General features: G+C 33.0%; 3 protein-coding genes across 3 annotated transcripts; 2 read left to right on the top strand and 1 right to left on the bottom strand.

The window, feature by feature from the left end:
• The first annotated feature begins 4052 nt into the window (after positions 1-4052).
• Positions 4053-5251, top strand: LOC105171343 (uncharacterized). The gene has a single exon (XM_020697260.2). It carries the CDS (start codon positions 4330-4332, stop codon positions 5218-5220), a length of 891 nt encoding a protein of 296 aa, XP_020552919.2. The 5' UTR covers positions 4053-4329; the 3' UTR covers positions 5221-5251.
• An 821-nt stretch (positions 5252-6072) lies between these two features.
• Positions 6073-9166, bottom strand: HSP70T-2 (heat-shock protein 70T-2). Its single transcript, XM_011092415.3, has 2 exons — positions 8941-9166; positions 6073-8038 (listed from the first exon to the last, which is right to left on the bottom strand). The coding sequence occupies exon 2, from the start codon at positions 8017-8019 to the stop codon at positions 6298-6300; it is 1722 nt and encodes a 573-aa protein (XP_011090717.1). The 5' UTR covers positions 8020-8038; positions 8941-9166; the 3' UTR covers positions 6073-6297.
• Positions 9167-14253: 5087 nt separating this feature from the next.
• LOC105171340 (homospermidine oxidase) lies at positions 14254-17802 on the top strand. Its single transcript, XM_011092414.3, has 5 exons — positions 14254-15109; positions 15262-15649; positions 16699-16806; positions 16901-17439; positions 17527-17802. The coding sequence occupies exons 1-5, from the start codon at positions 14334-14336 to the stop codon at positions 17723-17725; spliced, it is 2010 nt and encodes a 669-aa protein (XP_011090716.1). The 5' UTR covers positions 14254-14333; the 3' UTR covers positions 17726-17802.
• The last annotated feature ends 4141 nt before the right edge of the window (positions 17803-21943 follow it).

Below are 21943 nucleotides of genomic sequence, written 5' to 3'. Positions count from 1 at the left end.
AGAATAATGGAGATGCTTGTTCTACTGTATATTTGCAGATTTGTGTTCCGGACACTCGTGAAAAACTGCAGCTACAGCAGATCATGAATGCATGCACAAGATTACGTTAATGCCATGTTGCTCAAATTCTTTAATTATTATGGGAAAAAATAATCCTATGCATATAACTTACGAGAATTGGTCATTCATCCATTATTTATACACGCAATGTTGTTTTTAAATGATATATTCTGAAATTATAACCTTTTGAGAGATAAAGAAAATGCCAACTTAAGAACGGAAAATACAAGTATATATATGCCAAACTTTTCTTAGGTATGGTCAATATGATTGTTATAGTTAATTATCATAGTTAAAAGTTAAAAATTACGATCAATACATATTTATCACTACTGCACAATGGTTATTAACACGTTATTTCTGGCAATGATACCAAAAAATCCACTAAAAGAAATATGACATTTGAAATAGTTATAGTAAATAGTTATTGACCATGATTGCATTTAGTACTAATTTTGCGAGGGTGTGGTTAAAATATTTATCATGATCAAATGTTTTTGCCATTGCTAAGTGCCACAAATTAAGAATACTTTTGTTTTGCTGTGGTAAATAAAGTAAGTTTTTGTATTGATTTTAATCGACCATAGTTAATAATGTTCATTTATCACAATTTTTAGTCAATAACCATTAAAATATAGGCACTAGTAGTTTCTTTCTTCTTTTTTTCTTTTCTAGCATCACTAGCTATAGCAAAAACCTACGACAAATATTTTAGTCATACATAAACTGATGTTAATTAATTGTGATTAAAACTTAAGTTTTTATAGTGCATGTAACAGTAAAATAATTGTTTTGTGTGTGCATAATTATGCAGGATGTGCTGTAATATATATACATATATTAGTTCAACATAACTAATAACACAATCCAAAAGTTGTATTCCTTGAAGATTTTGAAAAGCAGAAACAAGTTGAAATGACATCACTTATATATATGTATATAGTGTGTGTGTGTGTGTGTGTCTGTTTTCTCTAATCTTAACTTTGATTAATTGAGGAATCCCACTAACAAGTTTAAAATTTTGACATGAGTTTGGAGATGAGACTTACTAGGCTGTCTCTCTCTCTCTCTCTCACTCTCACTCTCACTCTCACTCTCACTCTCATATAGATAGATAGATATAGTGTGATAGCCAGTTAAAACATTGTCACATGGGGTTGTTTGGTTTCTTTAACTCTTGTTCACATAATTGCTACTGCGATCTCTGGAATTTGAAAATCCAAGGTATGGCTGTTATTCATGACAATTCATGTCTGGTGGAACCCATTTTTTCCTTGTGTTTTTATATTGTAATTGATTTGGTGGGTGGAATTGTCTTGTCACAAACTACTACCTATTTGTAGTTTTAGGTCCCAAACTCACATTTTTTGTTATATAGTATAAAAAATTCAACACTTTTAATTTTATATTTTACAAAATTTTTAAAATAATTTTAAATTTAAAAAAAATCAATACATTTTATGCCTATGTTTTTGTCAAGAAATAGACGATAAAGGCACGTGCAATATGTATGTCCATCAATTATGTGAGCAACCAAGCTAACAAATATGGCATTGCACGTGTCCTTTTATTTTTTGACAAATCGAGTTTTTTTTATTCAAAATTATTTTAAAAATTCCGTAAAATATAGAACTAAAATTATTATTTTTCCATTTTTAGGAATATGCATGTTTTTTCCCAACTTCATCAATAATACTCACCTCAGTTTTTGTCATCCGATTCTTCTTTTTCTTAGTTTTCTCAAAAGAGAAATAATAGTTGTCTCATATATTGTCTGTAAATGTATTCACATTATTGGGCTTATTGGGCCTATGCCAAAAAAATATATCTTGGGTATGTAAATGGGCGATCTTAATTTTGAATATCCCCATTAGTGGTATCTTATCCCATTCAATTAAGATTTACTTCTTGTGGCCCACTAAGGTTTCAAACCATTATATGATAAGAGCAGCCCGACTTAGAGAAAGAAGGTTGTGGCCCAAAATAATATAATAGTTGGACTTGCTTTGGGCCCAACCGAACATCATTTATATTTTCTATTTTATCCTCTATTTGGACTGATAATTTCCTACTGGCCCAGTAACACTTACTCCTCACCAAGTTAAATCAAAAATAATTTACTGTCTTATAAGTTACTAAAACTACTCATCTGCAATTGGTGTGGGATGACGACAGCACCATTAGCCTCCCAATTGAGAAATTTGAAAAAGACATATGATCTCATTCACATAAACAACGCCGAAACATCATTAGCCCGAAAACGGGCATGTTGGTTTTGTAAGGGCACGAGTCGTGAGTTGTGCTAATTCAGACATGGGAGACTAAATGTAAGGTGTAAATTTTACGAAACATGGGCAAGTTATAATAATAACTAATTAAGCATATATAAATATGTATTTCTTAAGGACATAAAGAAAATACGTGTAATTGATTGTTGACAAAAGCACACAGAAGGATCAACATCTAATGGCTAATTTTGCTTTACAAGAAAAGTGGGACAATGCATATGTTCTCTTAATTGGTAGTGGGGATGGCATGAAAAGAGAAGACAATGAGATTGAGGAGTACTTATGCAGTTGGGCGAAAGGATTAAAGAGCACAGGGGAAAAAGGGCTGTAAAGCTACTTACAGCTTTCATTTCATGTATACTTTTTTTTATCCAAAAATATTATATGATAATGTGAGTGGGGTTGGTTTAATAATCCAGGAGATAAATCCGTCCTCTCTGCATCTTTTGTCTCATATGTAATACACTTTTTGACCTTTGAAAATATTCTGCTTTAATTTGCTATAAATGTTGCCTAACCTGTCCCATCATCACAAATAGTGAAATGTTAGTTTTTTTCTTTAATTAAATGCAGTACATATTCAGTCCATCTAAGGTTATTGGATTATATAAGCAGATAATTTCCAGGAGTGTTCACAAATAATGAAATTATGTAATTTTTTAATTCTTGACCAAAAATAAGTTATTTTGATGTATTGTAAATTGAAGGTTTTTGCTTTTGAATTTCCAAAAATTCAAAAGGTGAAAGTAAATAGGAAGGTACTTGTAATTGCTTTTAGGATATTCTACTTAATTTCGGGAAATACAATAGGATGTGATGGATTTTTAGTTTAATAGTTTACAAATTTATCACATTTGATTTTATAATTAAAAGTTGTTGCATTTTTGTCTTATAATCATAATTTAGTTTCAAGTATGAAATTTTCTGCAAAAAATCCTACTTCTCCTCTTCCTTTTTTTCATTTTAATGGGAAGTGCTCAAGAGCAGTAGATGTTTGTTTGTATTTATGAGTTCCACAAAATGAAAACCTTTTTCCTTGGATGCTACTTTTCACCAAAAGTTGTCATGGGCAAAAATATTAGCACATAATTCTGTTTCCTGCACGCATTTGCTTTGTGTTGCTCACACGCATCACACAACACACACAAATAACATTTTCCCTTTAAATTATGCTCCAAACTTTGTCTCTTTCAGCCCATCATAAGTTCTTGGGAATCCCATCAATCACCCTGCATTTGTTGCATCTTTGGTGAGATTTCAAGCACAAGAAATGGTGAAAATCAGCATTTTCCTCTTCTCTTTATGATAAAGAAATGTTGGAATTAAGAGGTTTTGAGAAGTAAAGATTAAGGGATTCGAGAGTGAAGAATTTGGTGATTTTTTCAGTCATTTTTCGATTTTCTTTTTGTGGCTTCGCATTCCAATGTAGGCAGTTATTACAGTACTTTAGCATGTGACCAGTATTTTCCTGTGTTCTACAAGCAAAGTTGATAGCGAAAATTCAAACCTTTGGGTATGGTCTTCTGTTAGAAAAAGAACAAGAAAAATCACTGACAGTGATTCTTCTACCCCCCCCCCCCCCTGCTTTCCTACACCCCGCAAAATTTGCCCCCTAATCTACAACTTCACTTGTCCTTTCCTTAAAATAGTTGATTCCTGGTACTTTAAAAACTCAATAACTTCTCCTCTCTCAGCTCCAAAACATGTTAAATCACTTGGACAACCTCTTCACAGGTTACCAAGAAATGAAGTTCCGGATAGAGCTGAAGTGATAGTCTGAGCAGGTGTGGAAAAGGGTTCTTGAATTCACCTCAAGAAATTCAATTTGTGGTATGATTTTCGCAGGCTCTTTTCAGTTTCTTTTACTGTGTTTACTTACAGTTGAAAAGGGTGCTTAAAGATCCGATTTTTACTGCAAATAGAGCCCACGAAAGGGTGCTAGTGAAGAAAGATCCAGTGGTTTTCTTGAATGTAGTGAAAAATGAGGGATTTTCCTTCTTGTTTTGGTGAGAATGGAGTTCAGGTTGCTGATGCTTCTTGTTCAAGCTTAGGTGTGAGTAAACCCTCCCAGAATTCTGTTACCTGCTTGTACAAATGTAAATTGCTTGGTAAATCTTGCTTGATCAGCATTGTGTGGAGCAAGAATTTGATGGGCCAATGCCTTAGTGTTGAAATAGACGATGCATCTCATCAGTGCATCTGTAAAGTGGATGTGAAGTCTTCTTTGTTTTCAAAGAGAAAAGGGTCCAGGCCTTTACTGGTGAATTCAAGTAAAATTGAAGTGTTTTGGGATCTCTCTGTGGCGAAATTCGGATCCGGGCCGGAGCCTTTGGGGGGCTATTACGTAGCAGTTGTCTTTAAAGGGGAGATGTTTCTGCTAGTTGGGGATCTGAGGAAAGAAGCACTCAAGAAAACTGGAGCAGTTGCTTCAATTTGCAGTGCAGTCTTGATTTCCAAGAGGGAACACATTTCTGGAAAGAGGGTATATGGTACTAAGGCACAATTCTGCGATAATGGGCAGATTCATGACCTGAGAATCGAATGCGATGCAAATAGCAACGATGATCCATGCCTCATGGTTCGTGTCGATGCAAAAACCGTTATGCGGATTAATCATCTCCAGTGGAAGTTCCGGGGGAATTACACAATCTTGGTCGATGGGCTGCCGGTGGAAGTGTTCTGGGATGTGCATAACTGGTTGTTTGGTCCAAGCTTAGGGAGTGCAGTATTCATGTTTCAGACTAGTTTTTCAGCAGACAAGTGTTGGAACAGTTCACCTGCCTCTTCTTGGAGCTGCCCAGGGAGTTTCAGGGAGGCTGAATTGCCAGGTCTTGGATTTTCTTTGATTTTGTATGCTTGGAAGAATGAATAATATTAGCTCTAACACTATCTTTTTACTCTGATATTCTTTTTTCGGTAAATTACTCTGATATTCTTTTGAAAAAGCTTTGATTTAGATGAGATGTTTCTTCTTCTTCTAATGTATAATTGAAGTATTCCACCATAGAATCAGGGGAAGTGTTGGGAGATTTTCAGTTAATTCTTTAAATCAATCAATTAGTTAGATTTCCTTTTATTTTTTTTTCAATATTTAAGAAGTCGGATCGAATTAAATCCACCTGGACCATCTAAATTCAAGAACCTAACTGCTTAAAAAACATTCTTTTCTAGAAAAATTAAAGAAATACTTCTTAATTTTGATTTCTCTAGACGACTGTAAATTCATAATGCACTCAGATAAAATAACGAGTTCTACATTGTCAATTAAATTCGACTATGTTCTTGATAAATTCATCTTGAGTCTATCTTACTTCTTCTGTGCCCTACCAATGAATAATTTAGAGTTGTGTGCCGTTCAAGAATTAAGCCTAACATCTCTTCTCTGAAGTCTACAACAAAGAAGTGGGGCAAGAGCAAGCTATCCTGCATGCGGACGACAGCGACAAGAGCCACTCGATCATGTTGTTTACTGCAAACTGTAATGTCTCAATCAAAATAAGTTGATGGCAACTTTAGCAGCAGCGCTTGACCTCTCTCAGATTAACTTGTCTAACTTTAAGCTAAACAAATTACCTTAACACTCTTATACTTGACCTTTGCAAGAAAATGCAAATCCATCTCCAATTTGAGCAACAGTCTTTATGTAAGCAATTTGAATAAACTCTGATTACTATCTCAATGTAAAACACACAATTGAAACAAGATTCACAGAAACAAGCCAGACTTTGAAAAGCAGAACACCACAGTCGAAGGAACTTTACTGAGAAAGTAGGACAACCATTACCTCCAAAGAACCACATGTTCTAGAAAGGCTGACACAAGATTGTTCTGTCACAAGAGTATACAAACTTGAGAATGTACAAGACGGCATATTGTTTTCAACTGGGATTAAAATTATTGACTGATAGAACAACATCCGAGTATTGATACGACACATTTCCTATGTATCTCAATGTGCTCCTTTCTTTTGCACTGTCACCAAATCCAGAGTAGACCCGTAAGTTCTGTTAAGAGCTTCAGCACACCAACCATGCCCATCATCGACGGTTGGCATCCTAACTTCCATGACGGGACCAGCAGGATTTTGGACACCGGGCATCACGACCCCTGCAAAAACTCTTAGAACATTTGATGCATCAATGTCCATGCACACATTAATTTCTGGAACACCTTTTAGAGCTGGGGGTATCCCAGTGATCTTGAAATAGCCTAAGAGATGGTTCTTTTCCATTGCTTTCTCGTCACCCTCGTAGACAATAATTAGAGCTTCAGCTTGGTTATCATGCACAGTCGTGAAGATCACGTCTCTTCTGACAGGCATTGTGGTATTTTGATGTATAATAGGTACAAAGCTGTTTCCATCTGCTCTTACCCCAATGCTCAGGGGGGTTGCTTGAATGGTTAGAAGGTCTAAACTCCCAAATGGATCGTTAACTCCAGAAGCCACTGCTCCTTCTAGTGCTGCCCCTCGCACTGCAGCCTCCAATGGGTTGATACCATTGTAGATCTCTCTTTTACAAACACCGGTAATGATGTTTCTCAGCTTTGGAATATTTGAGCAACCACCAACGAGAATTACATCACTTATATCCTCCACTTCTACCTTTGCATCATGCAAGCACTGTTTGATTAGACTCTCACATTTTTCAAAAATTTCCCAGTTCACATCCTCAAATTCTTCCCTACCAAGAGCCTTGGAAATTTTTCTTCCATTTCCCAAGTCAACATCAATTTGAACGCTGGACTGTGAGGAGAGTTTGTGGATAGCATCTTGTGTGGCAACTCGAAGCAACCCCATTCTCCTTATCTCATCAATTCCACGGGTCGAGAAGTGGGTATCCATATCAGGTAAGAGGTGGCGCATCATGTTTAGAAGTATGTCTTCACCCCCTAGAGCAGTCCCTGCCAAGGCTTTTATCTGTGAAACTCCTCCGGCAGTGGCAGTTACAGCAACATCACAAAATCCAGCTCCCATGTTGAATATAAGTGCAATTTTTTCGCTTCCACTGCCCATATTCTCATGTACACTCTGCTGCTGTTGCTGTGCGTATAACAGGGCAACTGCAGTTGGTTCAGGCATCAACCTCAGAACTTGAAGACCAGCCATGGCACACGCTCTTTCAATTCGAGTTATTTGGAATCGACTAAATGATACTGGAATGGTCAAGACAACATTACGCACAGGACGCTTCAGCTGAACTTCAGCCATTGCTCTTAGTTCTACCAGAAATATTGCAAGAACTTCTTCGGGAGTAGTTGACCTCCACATGTTCTTCACCAGTGCAGCAATAAATGGCCTGACACCAATGTTTAAGGTCTGGACTAGAAACGGGAGGCTTTTGCTTGCATGAACAACAGGGTCTGTATCAACTCTACCAATGAGACGCTTCATATTAAAGATCGCAGCACCGGACAGCATCTCATACTCGTGAGCCAGTTGATTGCTTACACCTCCTGCAGGAATCTCGTCTTTGAAGGTAACATATGACCGCATCAACTTCTGGTTTCGGGTGTTCCTCACAAGTTCCACCTGAGAGCCACTCCAAACTGCAACACTGCATTGAGAAGTGCCAATGTCGATTCCGATAGCAATATCTGGAAAAGGAGACGAAGACTTTTCCTCTCCAGTTGTTTCGCTGTCAGATGCCACAAGGTATGCTGGTTCAGCCATTCCTAAAACTCAAAGAGACCTAGGAAACGACATTTCAGCAAAATGATTTAGCTTATGAAACAAACCAGGAAACACTCGAAAATCTGTCGTGTAGGACTAGTAGTTCAGAACAATAAGAAATTAGCAAATTACTTCTTTCTCTCAGGATCACTTTGATTTTGGCTCTTCAGACCTTACATAAAACATTATAATTTACCAAAACTTTTTACATTTCCCAGATAGGACTTTGTAAGTACTCTTGAAAAGAAAAAGACTACAATGGAACAGAGTTATAATTCCTAGAGCATATGACGAACTCCTTCAACGAGTTGGTTCCGAAATGCAGGCAATATGAGACCACACAGGTCTTTTGACAAACACATACACACACCATTCATCTATTAGGAACGACTCAAACAGCAAACACATTTGAAGTTGTCAAATTACCCGTAAAACTCTCAACAAAATAAAATCCCATGATACCAACAGAAGATTCAGACCAAACACTTCTTACACATTCAATGACAGGTCAAATATTAATTGCTCAAAGGGGAAGTGATCTCCAACCAAAATAATAACAAGAAAAGATACTTATTCAGTTAATTAACTAATCCCCAGCTCTTATTTCCTCAAGGAACGATGGACAGATTATAACAAGAACACAAAGCAATCCACATACAAACAAGAAACCCATTAGCACGCAACATGAAAATGCAGAAGAAAAATACTCAAAACATCAACATCACAACCTAGTATAAAATAAACAAACCTCCAAAAGAAAATGATTACACAAAATGGAAAACAAAAAAAAAAAGAGTGCTAAAATGAAATGGGCAGTTAAATAACTGTAAAATCCAAAAGAGCAAAAATAACAATCAAGAAAGCAGATAAAGTGGCATGCATACAAGGGAAGGAGGATGACATGAAGATTAAAGAAGTCACCTTCTTGGGAATACTCAAATGAGGAAGGAGAGGTGTTTGAAGTTGTAGCGAAGTGAAGAGAAGGGAGTGGAAAGAACAATATACAGAGGTGCTGACTGCTGACTCGCAGATTCTAGAGCTTCCCAGAGAGACACAGAGAGTGCTAATTTTGTTGTTTACATGCCTTTTCCCCGTTCTCTCTCTGTTTCGCGGAATTTAACGGAGTCTTCTATAACTACAAACGTGTGAGGAGAGATCCTAAAGAGATCAGTATATGACATAAATCAAAATTTCTTAAAAATTCAGCTTTTCTCAAGATGGGCCTTTATTGTATCATATATGCCTAAATTACAAAGGAATTTTCTAAACTTGCTACAATATCAATATGTTTTCTTCCTTGGAAAAACTACAAATAATGGTCCTTTAATAAATATTTCTTGTAATGGACTGTTACCAAAAAATTTTATTAAATGAGCATTGATATTATGAGCTATTCGTAATTTTTCAAATAATTATAGAGTATTTGTAACTATAATATATTTCAAGAGAACCATTATGATATTTACCCTATTAATATATTAAAGCTTCGGTTAATATCCCAAATAAATTTTATTCCATGTTCTAACTTAAACCAATGTATGGCAATAAATTGTTCTTTTATATTTATCGGATTCGAACTACAAAATTTTAAATATGGATAAATCAAAAGAATTTATAACAATTTCAAATGCAAGAACTAATTCGAGTTGCAGATTCCAATTCCATTTGTTACTTTTTTGTAATGGGTTTTCCCAAGGAGAATGACTAAAATGTGTGGGCTGAAAATAAAGTTGAAATAAACAATAATGGGCCTTGGCCTTAAGAATTTAGGCATTTTGTTGGAAATTGGGCCGATTCATGTTGGGCCATACTCTGTTGACCCACATGGTTTGAAGTTAATACAACAGAGACGGAGTAGCCCTCAAATGTCTATTAGCCCATATGTTCAGGTTCTAAAAAAATAAATAACAGAAGGTACAAAAAGAAATAAATAAATTTGGAGGGGAAAAAATGGAGATGGAGAAGGAAATAAAGAAAATGGAGAAAAAGAATAGCAAAAATGAAAAAGAAAAAACACAAAGCAGACATAATTAGGACCAAATAGGATGAAACTAATATTTTAGCTTGGCCCGTAAAAATGGCTAATATTTGTTACACAATAATAATTAACTAATATTTACTATAATTTTTTTACTCATGATAATTAATCATAAAAAAGTATAGTATATGTTCTAATGTCATAACAAAAGTGGCTGAGTTCTTGGGAATTGATTATATATGTCTGAATTTGCAGAAAAATGGAAATCGAGAAAATCATAGCGATGTTTTTTTTTTCATTGTCAACATCTAGGCCATGTTTGATAGTTATATCATATCAATTAGTATATGATTGTTATAATTGTTCGATATAAATTTTAATTATTAATAAATTATAATTAAATTATTAAAAAATAATTTATCACTTTCACTTAAAAAAAAAAGATATTTAGTACAATGTATTGGGTTGGATATCCAGACTAGTCCCAAGCAATAGTCTATGTACCAGTTGTTGGAGCAATCCGTGACTATTGTGTGGTGACTCGGCATAATACCCAAATTTGGGGTTCTTGTTATGGTCTCATTTGAGGTCTGATTACAATAAATGAGACATGTGGATATTGGGCATTTTTCATCTTCCCAATTTTGTTCTTCAAACGTTATTTTACACAAATCATCGTATTCTTTGAAAAATTAAACATACATTTCTAAAAATGTTAATATCATTATAAGGGTTAATTTCTATAATAACGCAAAAAACATAAATTGTTTGTATAAATAAAGCATAAATCGAACGACATAAATATAATTATAATTAAAGCAGTGTGAAGGGATGTAGAGGTAATTAACACTTGATCTGTTTGTCATTTGGAATATCTACTATATGCTGAAAAGGAAATTCCTTGGGGTCTCTAATGTTTTTACCCCAATGGCTTTTCATGGGACGTTGGAAGATGCTTCATATTTGGACCAATGTTTTGGTTACCACTTAGCCTGCAGTTGCACTGTGGTCCTAAAATGTCTATCAACACATTTTCTTGTTTTCATATTTTTTTTTTAAATTTTAATTATATTTTTAAAGAATTTATAACATATATAAATATTCCACAGCCGTTTGCGGCAAAAATATGCCATTTTCGGGGAAAAAATTCTTAGCATTCCACTCATTTGGCATTCAAACTAATTTAAACATCCAAAATGAAATACATTTAATTGAGGACCTCCTAATAAATCTACGGATCGGTCGTTTTCCAAAATCCAAGCACTTACCAAAATTGGATGTCCTTTAAATTTAATCATAGCGATGTCAAATTCGGAGAAATTGCAATTACGCCACCAAGAAAGTGCATGGACAAAATGACAGCAAACTTTACCAGGTTGGGTTTATAGCCACACGATGCGTGACTGATGATGATGGACCATATTTCCAAACAATATCAACACGTGCAAAGACAACGACAACGATCTATAGGAGAAGTCAATTATTAACAGCTGTGAGATGTGATGGGCCAAACAAAATTAATATTACTAATAAAATAATAAAAAAATATCTTCAAATTATTATAAAATATATAGCAAGTGATGATAACATAACAACATAAATATTGCACCGTAGATATTTAATTTCAACCTTATACTTTTTTGTCGAACTAGATATATTAATTTTAGGCTCAAACGAAAAGAATATATTTTTCTTTTGATCAATAAATAAAAATATATATTAATTTATTTAGAGAATTATTGGGTGAGCTTATTAGCTTTCTAAAATATCTTATAAGACAATACAAAATATTTGATAATTTTTTTAAGAAAAATAGGTTATAAACTCTAAAAATAAGATATTAGAGGCGTATATTTTTTTTTTAAAAAATAATAATAAGAAGTTGCTAACTTTTTTCTAAGGTCTTAACAAGTACCTTTCAATTAATTATAAATTTTTCATTACTCATATTTTATAAATTTTAATAATTTTATTTTATCCAAATACTTAATAAACTTATTATAATTAAAATATAGCCAACCACCCTCTTAAAATTTATGTTTTTTTCTAAACATAATGTATTAATTTATATATCTCATTAATATTTATATTATTTTTAAAAATACAAAAATATTTATTATATGTACACAAAGACGAGCTTATATCATAAAAAGGATAAGGTTGCTGCATTCAATTCGATCAGACAAGACACCTAACTTCATTTTTTGTTACAGACACGTGATAGATTATCACCAGCAACAGTATTTTTTAAGGTGTGCTGTATCAATCGATTAATGTCCTGCTTGCTCAACACAACGGCATTCGATTTCATTGACATGTTGTTACATCTATCTACTAAGAAAATCAAAGTATATGATTATTTATCTTTACCGAAAAAATCACAATTTTTTTTTTATATTTATTCCTTGGTTTACTTTTAAGTTTTGAATTATTTATGAATTACTCATTTTATTCTAAAGTTTGAGTTACTTATGATTTTATTTATTTATTTTTTGAACATACATAATCATGTTTTCTTTGGTTGTGATATTTGGATAGCCTTTTAATTTTATTTTGCCACTTAAAAAGAATTTTTAATTTAAATATATATAAGTGTACAATTATTTATTTATGTTTTTAAAAGATTTACTCATTTTTCTAGGTAGTTAGTAAAATAACTTAAAGCAATTTTATTTTCAATATACTTTTGTACTTTTATATTTATTAATTGCTTTAATTTTAAAATTTAAGTTATTTATTATTTACTAATTTTTATGTTTAAAAATCAATTATTTGTAATTTTCTTTATTCTTTTTTAGAGTAAAATTCTGGCAATACAAAAATAATAATATGTTAGGGATGAATTTTTGGGATGAATTTCTAGAAAAATCGTCCCAAAAAAATAATTATAACGATTTTGGTAACAATCGTCTGAAAATCCCAATAAATCTTGTTGCAAAATTTTTGGGATGGAAGAGTACATCTGTCCCAATATTTTGCAAAAAACTCAGAAATCCACAAAATATATTTGTGTGACAAAACCAAAACCCATTATCTAAAATAGACAGGAATTAATTATGGGACCTCATCCTCGTAAGTTTGTCACAATATTTATGGGAATTTTTGGAATGACTCTGTGACAATTATTTTACAATAATTCAAACTAGTCTCAAGTTCATTGCAAAAAAGTCCAATGAATTATAGGACGAATTTGAAATGACTATTCTATGACAACTGTAATTCGTCGCAAAATTTGTGACTTATTTTGCAGCGAATTTTTGTTGTGCAGATTTTTTTTTCAATTAGTTTAATTATAAATTGAGATAAATAATAACTTTTTTAAAATCTTTTAATAAATTTATAAATTACAGAAAATAAAAATTTCAATACAAAATGCAATAAATTAAGTTTAGTTAATACAAAAAACAAACCAATTTAATTAATAATATGTTGGTCGCAGAAGAACTACTTTAGGTAATCTTATCGCTTCAAAATCCATTCCTCAGAATTATTGTACCATAATCTAAATCCGTTCCTCAGAATCAGCATTAAGAGGCTGTTTTGGGTCAAAGAATGACAGCTGTCCGAGGCATCCTTAGTACCAATCATATGAGTTGGGGGGGGTGGGGGGGGACACACTACCATTTAACATGAAACATACGTACACATGAATCACAATCTGACATCATTTCCTCTCACAACAATTCCAAAAATAAACACACGCATGTAGCCACGACCTACTATTATTAGTTTATAATAAAACATATATAATATTGATATTATTGATATATAATTGTTATGTTTTCATCCAAAAAATTCATAAACCTTTTGTAATAAGTTAGTCTGTAACATAATTCAAATCTATTAATTTTATACTTAATAATATTCTTTATTTTCTTTTAGATAGAAACAATAATTATATTATAATCACATCAATATTTTGAATAAATTGAGCAATACATCAACTTAATCTATATATCAATATGACTAAAGATTATGAAACAACAAATTACAATAAAGTTTTATAAAAAGTGAAACAAACAGTCATTCCTCCGATAAAACTTGCATCCATGACCTCGAAGTAAATTTATTTTAGCTTCCATTGCTAGATTATCTACACTTCTTTATTAATAACATAACATAATTAATTAACTAGCTAGTTACATAAATAATTCTAAATCAGAGAGTGGTACATCACAAATAGACTTATATATTTACGTTCGTTTCTCCAATTTACAACCATTAAATTGTAAAGCTCAAGCTGGACCTTATGATTTGAGTAAGGCCGGCCACGTTGCTGCATGCCCTATATAATGCTCGCTATTGCTCCTATACTTTTACCAAAGAGCAAGAAACGATGCGTCCATTCAGGGGACCAAACTTTAGTCTCATCCTTTTCTTTCTCATCCTTCATATCTTCCTCCTCCTTCCGGCTAATGGAGTCCATCCGCTAGACCCCCTCACGCCATCTGAGCTCAATCAAGTCCGAACCCTAATCACGAAATCACACCAAGATGTGACCTTCCACTATGTGGGCTTGGATGAGCCAGACAAACCCAAGGTCCTGTCATGGCTGTCACGAAATCAACCTCCAAACTTCTTTCATCACCGTATAGCATTTGCCATTGTACGTACCAACTCTCAAACTCATGAAATAAAGATCGATTTATCTAGCAATTTGATTTTATCGGACAAAGTGTATGACGGCGATGGCTACCCCATGCTCAACAACGAGGAGCAGACGGCTGCCGGTGAGTTGCCACTTAAATATCCACCCTTCATCGCCTCCATCAAGAAAAGAGGCCTTAATCTGAGTGAAGTGTTGTGTGAGGTCTTCACCATTGGATGGTATGGGGAGAAAAACACCAAGAGGGCGGTCGCAGTTATGTGCTATTACGTTGATGGCACTGTCAATTTCTACATGAGGCCTATAGATGGTATCATGGCCACTGTTGATCTTGATAAGATGAAGATCATTCAATATCGTGATCGTTTGATGATTCCGGTGCCCAAAGCTGATGACACTGACTACAGAGAGTCTAAACAAGATACACACTTTGATACTCGTATCAAGAGTATGACAATATCGCAACCAAATGGACCAAGTTTCACCATAGATGGAAATAATGTGAGGTAACGTTGAGATTTCTTTCTTTCTTTTTTTTTTTTAATCACATTATAAGTGTATCACATCTATCATAAAATTAATTTAGATCTGACCAAATTTCAATCTGAGTTAGAATCTTGTATATTCTAAAATAGTGTTTGGTCTTGTATTTGGGTAGGTGGGCTAATTGGAAATTCCATCTGGCTTTCGACATGAGAGTCGGCCCCATAATCTCGTTAGCGTCAATCTATGATCATGACATGCATAAGTACCGAAAAGTAATGTACAGAGGGTATATATCAGAACTGTTTGTGCCGTACCAAGACCTAAGTGAGGAGTGGTACTTTAGAACTTTCCTTGATGCCGGTGAATTTGGGTTTGGCATATGTGCAGTGCCACTCCAACCATCCACAGATTGTCCACCAAATGCAGTTTTTATGGATGGGTATTACACTACACGGGACGGAACTCCTGCCAAAACATCTAACGTCTTCTGCGTATTCGAACGCTATGCCGGAGATATAATGTGGCGCCATAGTGAGACCATACTTCCTGGTGACACCGTGGTGAGCTGAATCACGTCCCAATTTACTTCATTTTTAGTAATTATCAGAAAAATATTTGCAAATTTAGCTGTGGACAGGTCTTAATAATTAATCATGAACCATAATAGTGCTTATTATGAAGTAATTAGTTATTATACTCTTCATTTTTTTTTAAAAAATAACAAAACCCTCATATCTAAATTTCTGCATAGAAATACCACTTGTTAAAAGAAAATGATATGATAAATACAGATTATAAATTCAGAATTAAAAATTTCAAAATTTTTTATCTAATAACAATGTATTTGTAATTATATTAAATTTCAGGGGGTGTGGATGTAATTTATCCAAATATATAAGATAATCCCGCAATATTTAATGGACAAATATGGCTAATTTAGCAAAAATAAAAAAAAAAATCCATTTAAGTATAAAGTATGTGAGATCATAACATTTAACCCCTTTAATATTTTAAAACATTACAATTTGGTCCAAATGAAAAGTTGGTCGAATCATAGTCAAACTTTTTATCAGGGTTATTTTGGAAATAACATGTGATAAATTCACCGAAATTCTACGGGTGAAGTTAAATGTAAGACGGAACAAACATAGAGAGTAAATATAATTTTTGATCTAACAGGGGTGTATTTCAATTATGTCAAACCTCAGGGGGTGTTGATTTAATTTACCCCCTTTATTATATTAAAAACAAAAATGTATTTATTATTAGTAACTAAAATAGCTACCTAATAAAATTGAAAAAAAATACAAACAACTCTCTGTGATATAACAAATTAGCAAATTAACCCTTACGAAAAAATAAATAATTTATCCTTTTATTTTATTTTTTTGTAAAATACAATAATTTTTCTCCCTATATTTTTTAAAATAAAGCAATTTACCTCCTTAAACAGGAAGATAAATTATTTTATTCTAAAAAATATAAAAAAATAAATTATTATTATTTTTATGTATGATAATTAATTTATTTGCAATTTCATAAAAAAATAAATTGCTATTCATCCCAATAAAATTACTATGATTGATAAACTCTTCTTAATATGTTGTAGGAAGTTCGACCAGATGTGACCCTTGTTATAAGGATGGTATCCACCGTGGCCAACTATGACTACATAATTGACTGGGAATTCAAGCAAAGTGGCAGCATAAAAGTTACAGTGAGTACTCATTTTTAAATGTACTGGACAAACATATATACATGTAACTAAATTCAGTCTGTCCTAATTACATGTGTTGTTACTTTCACAACAGACTAGTTTATCAGGAATGCTTGCAGTTAAGGGATCAGCCTACACGCATAAGGACCAAATACAAGAGGAGCCATACGGTACAATAGTGGCTGAGAATACAATCGGGACGCGTCACAGTCACTTCCTCAGTTTCCATCTTGATCTAGACATCGACGGTGATGCCAATTCGTTGGTGAAAGCTCACTTGCAAACCGTTCGTCTGACGAATGGAAGCTCACCAAGGAAGAGCTACTGGAAGGTTGTTGAGGAAGTGGCTAAGACCGAGTCGGATGCCAAAATTCGACTTGGCACGGGGGCGACTGAGATCATAGTTGTGAACCCTAATAAGAAAACCAAGGTGGGGAACAACATCGGCTACCGTTTGATCCCAGGGTCCTTGGCAGGCCCCCTATTATGGGAAGATGATCATGAGCAGATCCGTGGTGCATTCAGTAACTACAATGTGTGGGTTACACCGTATAATAAATCTGAGAAATGGGCAGCAGGGGTCTATATTGATCAGGCTCCTGGAGATGATACCTTAGCTAAATGGACCCTCAGGTACTAGGACTATGATATATGGTAATAAACTATATGTAATTGTAATAAGAGTAGAGGGATTGGATTGACATGCCTTTGAATTTGCAGGAATAGGGACATCGAGAACAAGGATATTGTGTTGTGGTACACATTAGGGTTCCATCATGCTCCCCAGCAAGAAGACTATCCAATCATGCCTACTCTGAGTGGTGGGTTTGAGCTGAGGCCCGCCAATTTCTTTGATCGGAATCCAGTGCTCAAAGTTAAAACACCCAAACCGGTGAAATGGGTTAATTGTTCTGCATAATTATGAACTAAGATCTGTACGTCGATTATGCATTGTCATCTTGAATAAAAGGTTTCCTGCAGTATTATCATTTAGAAGTCATGATAAGTAATAAATTTATAACCTTTTAATTATGACGAAAATTTATTATAATTAAGGACATGTGACTCTGTGCTTTAATTACCTTTATTAGAAGAAATATAATTTTTTATTATGATTAATTATCATGGTTAAATATAATATTTCTTGTCGAATACTAATTAATCATGGTTGCACGACAGTTATTAGTCGTTGCTTCTACAAGCGATGCCAAAACATTTATTACAAACAGAAATTAAGGCAAATATTTTGGCCATAAATAAAATCATAGCAAATGTTGATTAACCCTGGTCAAAAGTTAAGTTTTCGAATCAATTTTGTCTGGTAGATAATATTGATTTACAGTAAAACCTCTATAAATTAATAAACTTTTTAAAATAATAAAATCTTCTAGTTCCGACTTGGGCCTTTGTAGAAAATTATCAAATTCGATAAGATAATAATATAATAATCTTTCAAAAAATCTCTTTATAAATATTAGGCCCCATTAAAATTCTAAATTAATAATTCATAAATATAACAATTATAAATATTAAATATGAAGTATGTAATGCTTTACGCATTTGATCATTCGTGGATAGGTGTTATGAATTATTTTATTTTCATATTGAGATTTATATAGTATGTGCTTCATTCATCATGCATGAATATATTTAATTAGCTATAATAGTTATTTAAGTGCAACAAATTAATGTAAACATGTATATTTAAGTAATTTCAATGAATTGATACATGCGTGCATGAATATAATAGTTAATTGTATACAATGAATTGATATTATACATGAATATATTTAATTTGTTACAAAGAATTGGTTGATACATAAATATATCAATGAAACATATATGAATTCATTTATTTTCAATACACATGTACTAAATTTGCTGATTTTAAAAAGTCTCTCTTTTAATTAATAAAATATTAATTTATCAAGAAATTAATATCTCTATAAATTAATAAAATTTCATGGTTCCAAAATTATTAATTTATAAAGGTTTTACTGTACTATGATTTTGAAGTCACAATAGTGATTTATAAAATAGAAAATAATCAATTTTTCTGTAGTGCGTGAAGGGTTTGTCGTAGGTCCAATTTTTTTAGATTATAGTTTGTTTCTTATTATATTAATTAATTTATTGTTTAAATAAAAAGAACTAAAAATTTGATCATTAGAATTTCCCTTTCTTGATTTGATGTTAGTCCTCTTAAATAAATGTAGCCAAACACAAATTAAGTATGATCTACAGTCTCAAATAATATATATAGATAACTTTATTCATGAAAAATAATAATTTTACTAAAGCAATGGATGATAAATTCTTAGATTTTATTTAATTAGTTTTCACATAAAAATAGTAGAAAATAATGAAATATCCTTCGCCCCTCGGTACTGTCTTTGTTTATAGCCACATGACCCTAGTTGATGAGACTTAATGGACCACATTTCACATTCAAAGAGTATCAAAACGCCAAAAGGATGGTCGTAATCACCTGCTATTTCTATAGAGGGTATCATCATGCACGCTCCATTTTTGATATGAAATGAACATTGTGCAATATCATGACAAGTTGATGCCTGATGGTCCCGCCGGAGCCGAAAGCTGATGGATTGGCGGGTACTACAGGGCGTCCGACAAAATCCACATTTGATACTCGGGTCAAGGGACCACAATATTGCAACTAAATGGATCACTAAGTTGAGATAAACATGCCGTAAGTATATGTGAAGCTTGTGCTGGCTAGCATCACCAAGTAATCAACAACACAGTTTCTTGTACATGGACTTGGTTACATGAGCTAATTGGGAGTTCCATCTGGCTTTTGACATGGGAGCTGTCTCATTGGCATCAATCTATGATCAAGACATGGATAAATATCCAAATGTAATGTACACAAGAACTGTTGTGCCATACCAAAGACCCAAGTGGGGAGTGACACTTTAGAACTTTCCTTGATGCTGGTGATTTTGGGCTTGGTATTTGTGCAGTGCCGCTCCAACCATCGACTGATTGTCCACCACATGCAGTGTTTTTGGATGGCAACTACGCTACACGGGACAGAACTCTGCCAAAAATCTTTCTTTGCACATTTGAACGCTGCACTGGAGATACAATGTGGCGCTAGATGGACCAAGTGATCGCAATGCCAATTCAATGATGAAATCTCACTTGCAAACTGTTACCAAACTGCGATTAACCAAGGAAAGAGCAAGCCAAAGCTTATGACCAAAGTGGCTAAGACCAAGTCCGCTGCAAAGATTCGACTTGGTTCAGGGGCAAGTGAGATCATAATTGTGAATCCTAAGCTAGCTAGAAGAGAATCGAGGTGGGGAACGGCATTGGCCACAGTTTGATCCCTGGATCCCTCCTAGGCTCATTACTATGAATAGATGATCATGAGCAGATTCGCGGTGGATTTAGTAAGTATAATGTGTCGTACACTTGGCAAAGAAAAGCTTAGCCAAACACCCTCTTAATCCAACACCGAACTTCCCTCATCATATATATGATGTACTAAATAACAAAATGTATGCAGTATTGGCTTCGGGTACGTACGTACATACGTACTTATTGCATTTTATCTTCTGAATGTAATAAATGTATTGTTCCAGTAATACCCTATTCGATTTCATGTTTGTGATGATAAATGTTTAACAACCTTGGAGAAACATTAAAGTATGTAAAACTAATGCTCGGCCGCCTGTCGTTGAGATTAGGAGAAACACTCATGAATAATTCGATGAACACAGCATCCTCTGCAATTTAATGATGGTGCACAAAAAGCATCCTACTGTTAAATTTTGGAATAATTACACTTCTTTTTTCTTGAAATTTGGTGTAATTATATATAAATCTTTTGTAATTTAAGAAATTACATCTAGCCATCCTGAAGTTTGCTTCCGTTTTAACAAATAAATCCCTTAGTTAATTAGTCAAAATTCACTGAATTTGCTGATGTTAACAAAAAAAAAAAAATAGAAAAAAAAACTATATTTATCCTTGATTAATTATTACTGACTCATCATAGCAGGTCAAATAATTTTTTTAATAATCAAATTAACCTCATAAGGGTAGTTTAGACCTAAAAAAATTGTTTGACCTGCAATAAGTCAGTTTTAAATCAATCAAGGATAAATATCAATTTTTATTCAATTTTTTCGTTAATATCAGCAAAGTTAATAAATTTTGATTTACAATGAGACTTATTTGTTAGATAAAAACAAATCTCAAAAGTGATAAATTTAATTTTTCAATATTTATGTATAATTAAATTAAATTTCAAATGAGAAGATAAAAGTGTAATTATCTCTAAAAATTTTTACAGAATGGCACATGGCCGTTTAGTTCAATTAGTTAAATGTTGAAAAGTATGGAACTAATATTGTGTCATACTAAAATTGAAACTTAACGACTAGACCCACATTTAACTAGCTGCGCACGTGGCCATTTCGTAAAAAATTCAATAGTTAGAACACTTTTTCCACACCACTAAGTTACCAAACTAAAATTGGTTATTATGGAAAGTATGAGATTAATTATGAAAAACACCCTACACTGAAATTGCATTTACCTCTATATTATTTAGGATTAATTATACTTCAAATTTTTTAATTACACTTATACCTCCTCCAAAAATTTTCAATTATACTTGACCTATTTTTATAGGATTTGAACAAAAATTATTGAAATTAGCAAAAAAAAAAAAAACTATATATATTTTTATTTTTGCCTCTCATTTAATATTTCCAAGTATATTTTTATACTTATAAAAAAATAAATGTACTATATATATATATACAAATATAGAGTGATGTTAACATCACTATATTTTTTTCTTGTAAATACAAAATTATTATATAGGAATATTAAATGAGGGGTAAAATAAAATATTTATATAATATTTTTGTTAACGTTAGCATTTTTCTCTCAAACTCTGAAGGGCCAAATTGCATATTATCCTCATGTGTTTTCAAAAGTCAGCCAAAAATTCTCTTGTATTTTAAAAATAGATATAAAAAAACCCCTTTGTTTTCTTAAATATAAAACACTTACCCCTCACTGTTAAATAAAGCTAACGTTGTTAACAAAATTATCAAAAAACCATTATGCCCTTATCAATTATATATTATTTTTTATTTTC

This window comes from Sesamum indicum, linkage group LG10, assembly GCF_026168435.1.
Source record: "Sesamum indicum cultivar Baizhima isolate 11 linkage group LG10, ASM2616843v1, whole genome shotgun sequence".
NCBI lineage: Eukaryota > Viridiplantae > Streptophyta > Magnoliopsida > Lamiales > Pedaliaceae > Sesamum > Sesamum indicum.
This window is presented reverse-complemented; position numbering and strand designations above follow the sequence as displayed.

Excerpts from the sequence above, each read along its gene's own strand:
- HSP70T-2 (XM_011092415.3), bottom strand. The coding sequence starts at position 8,019 with ATGGCTGAACCAGCATACCTTGTGGCATCTGACAGCGAAACAACTGGA.
- LOC105171343 (XM_020697260.2), top strand. The coding sequence starts at position 4,330 with ATGAGGGATTTTCCTTCTTGTTTTGGTGAGAATGGAGTTCAGGTTGCT.
- LOC105171340 (XM_011092414.3), top strand. The coding sequence starts at position 14,334 with ATGCGTCCATTCAGGGGACCAAACTTTAGTCTCATCCTTTTCTTTCTC. Across the intron at positions 15,110-15,261 it reads ATAGATGGAAATAATGTGAG|GTGGGCTAATTGGAAATTCC; the intron begins GTAACGTTGAGA and ends GTATTTGGGTAG. Across the intron at positions 15,650-16,698 it reads TACTTCCTGGTGACACCGTG|GAAGTTCGACCAGATGTGAC; the intron begins GTGAGCTGAATC and ends AATATGTTGTAG.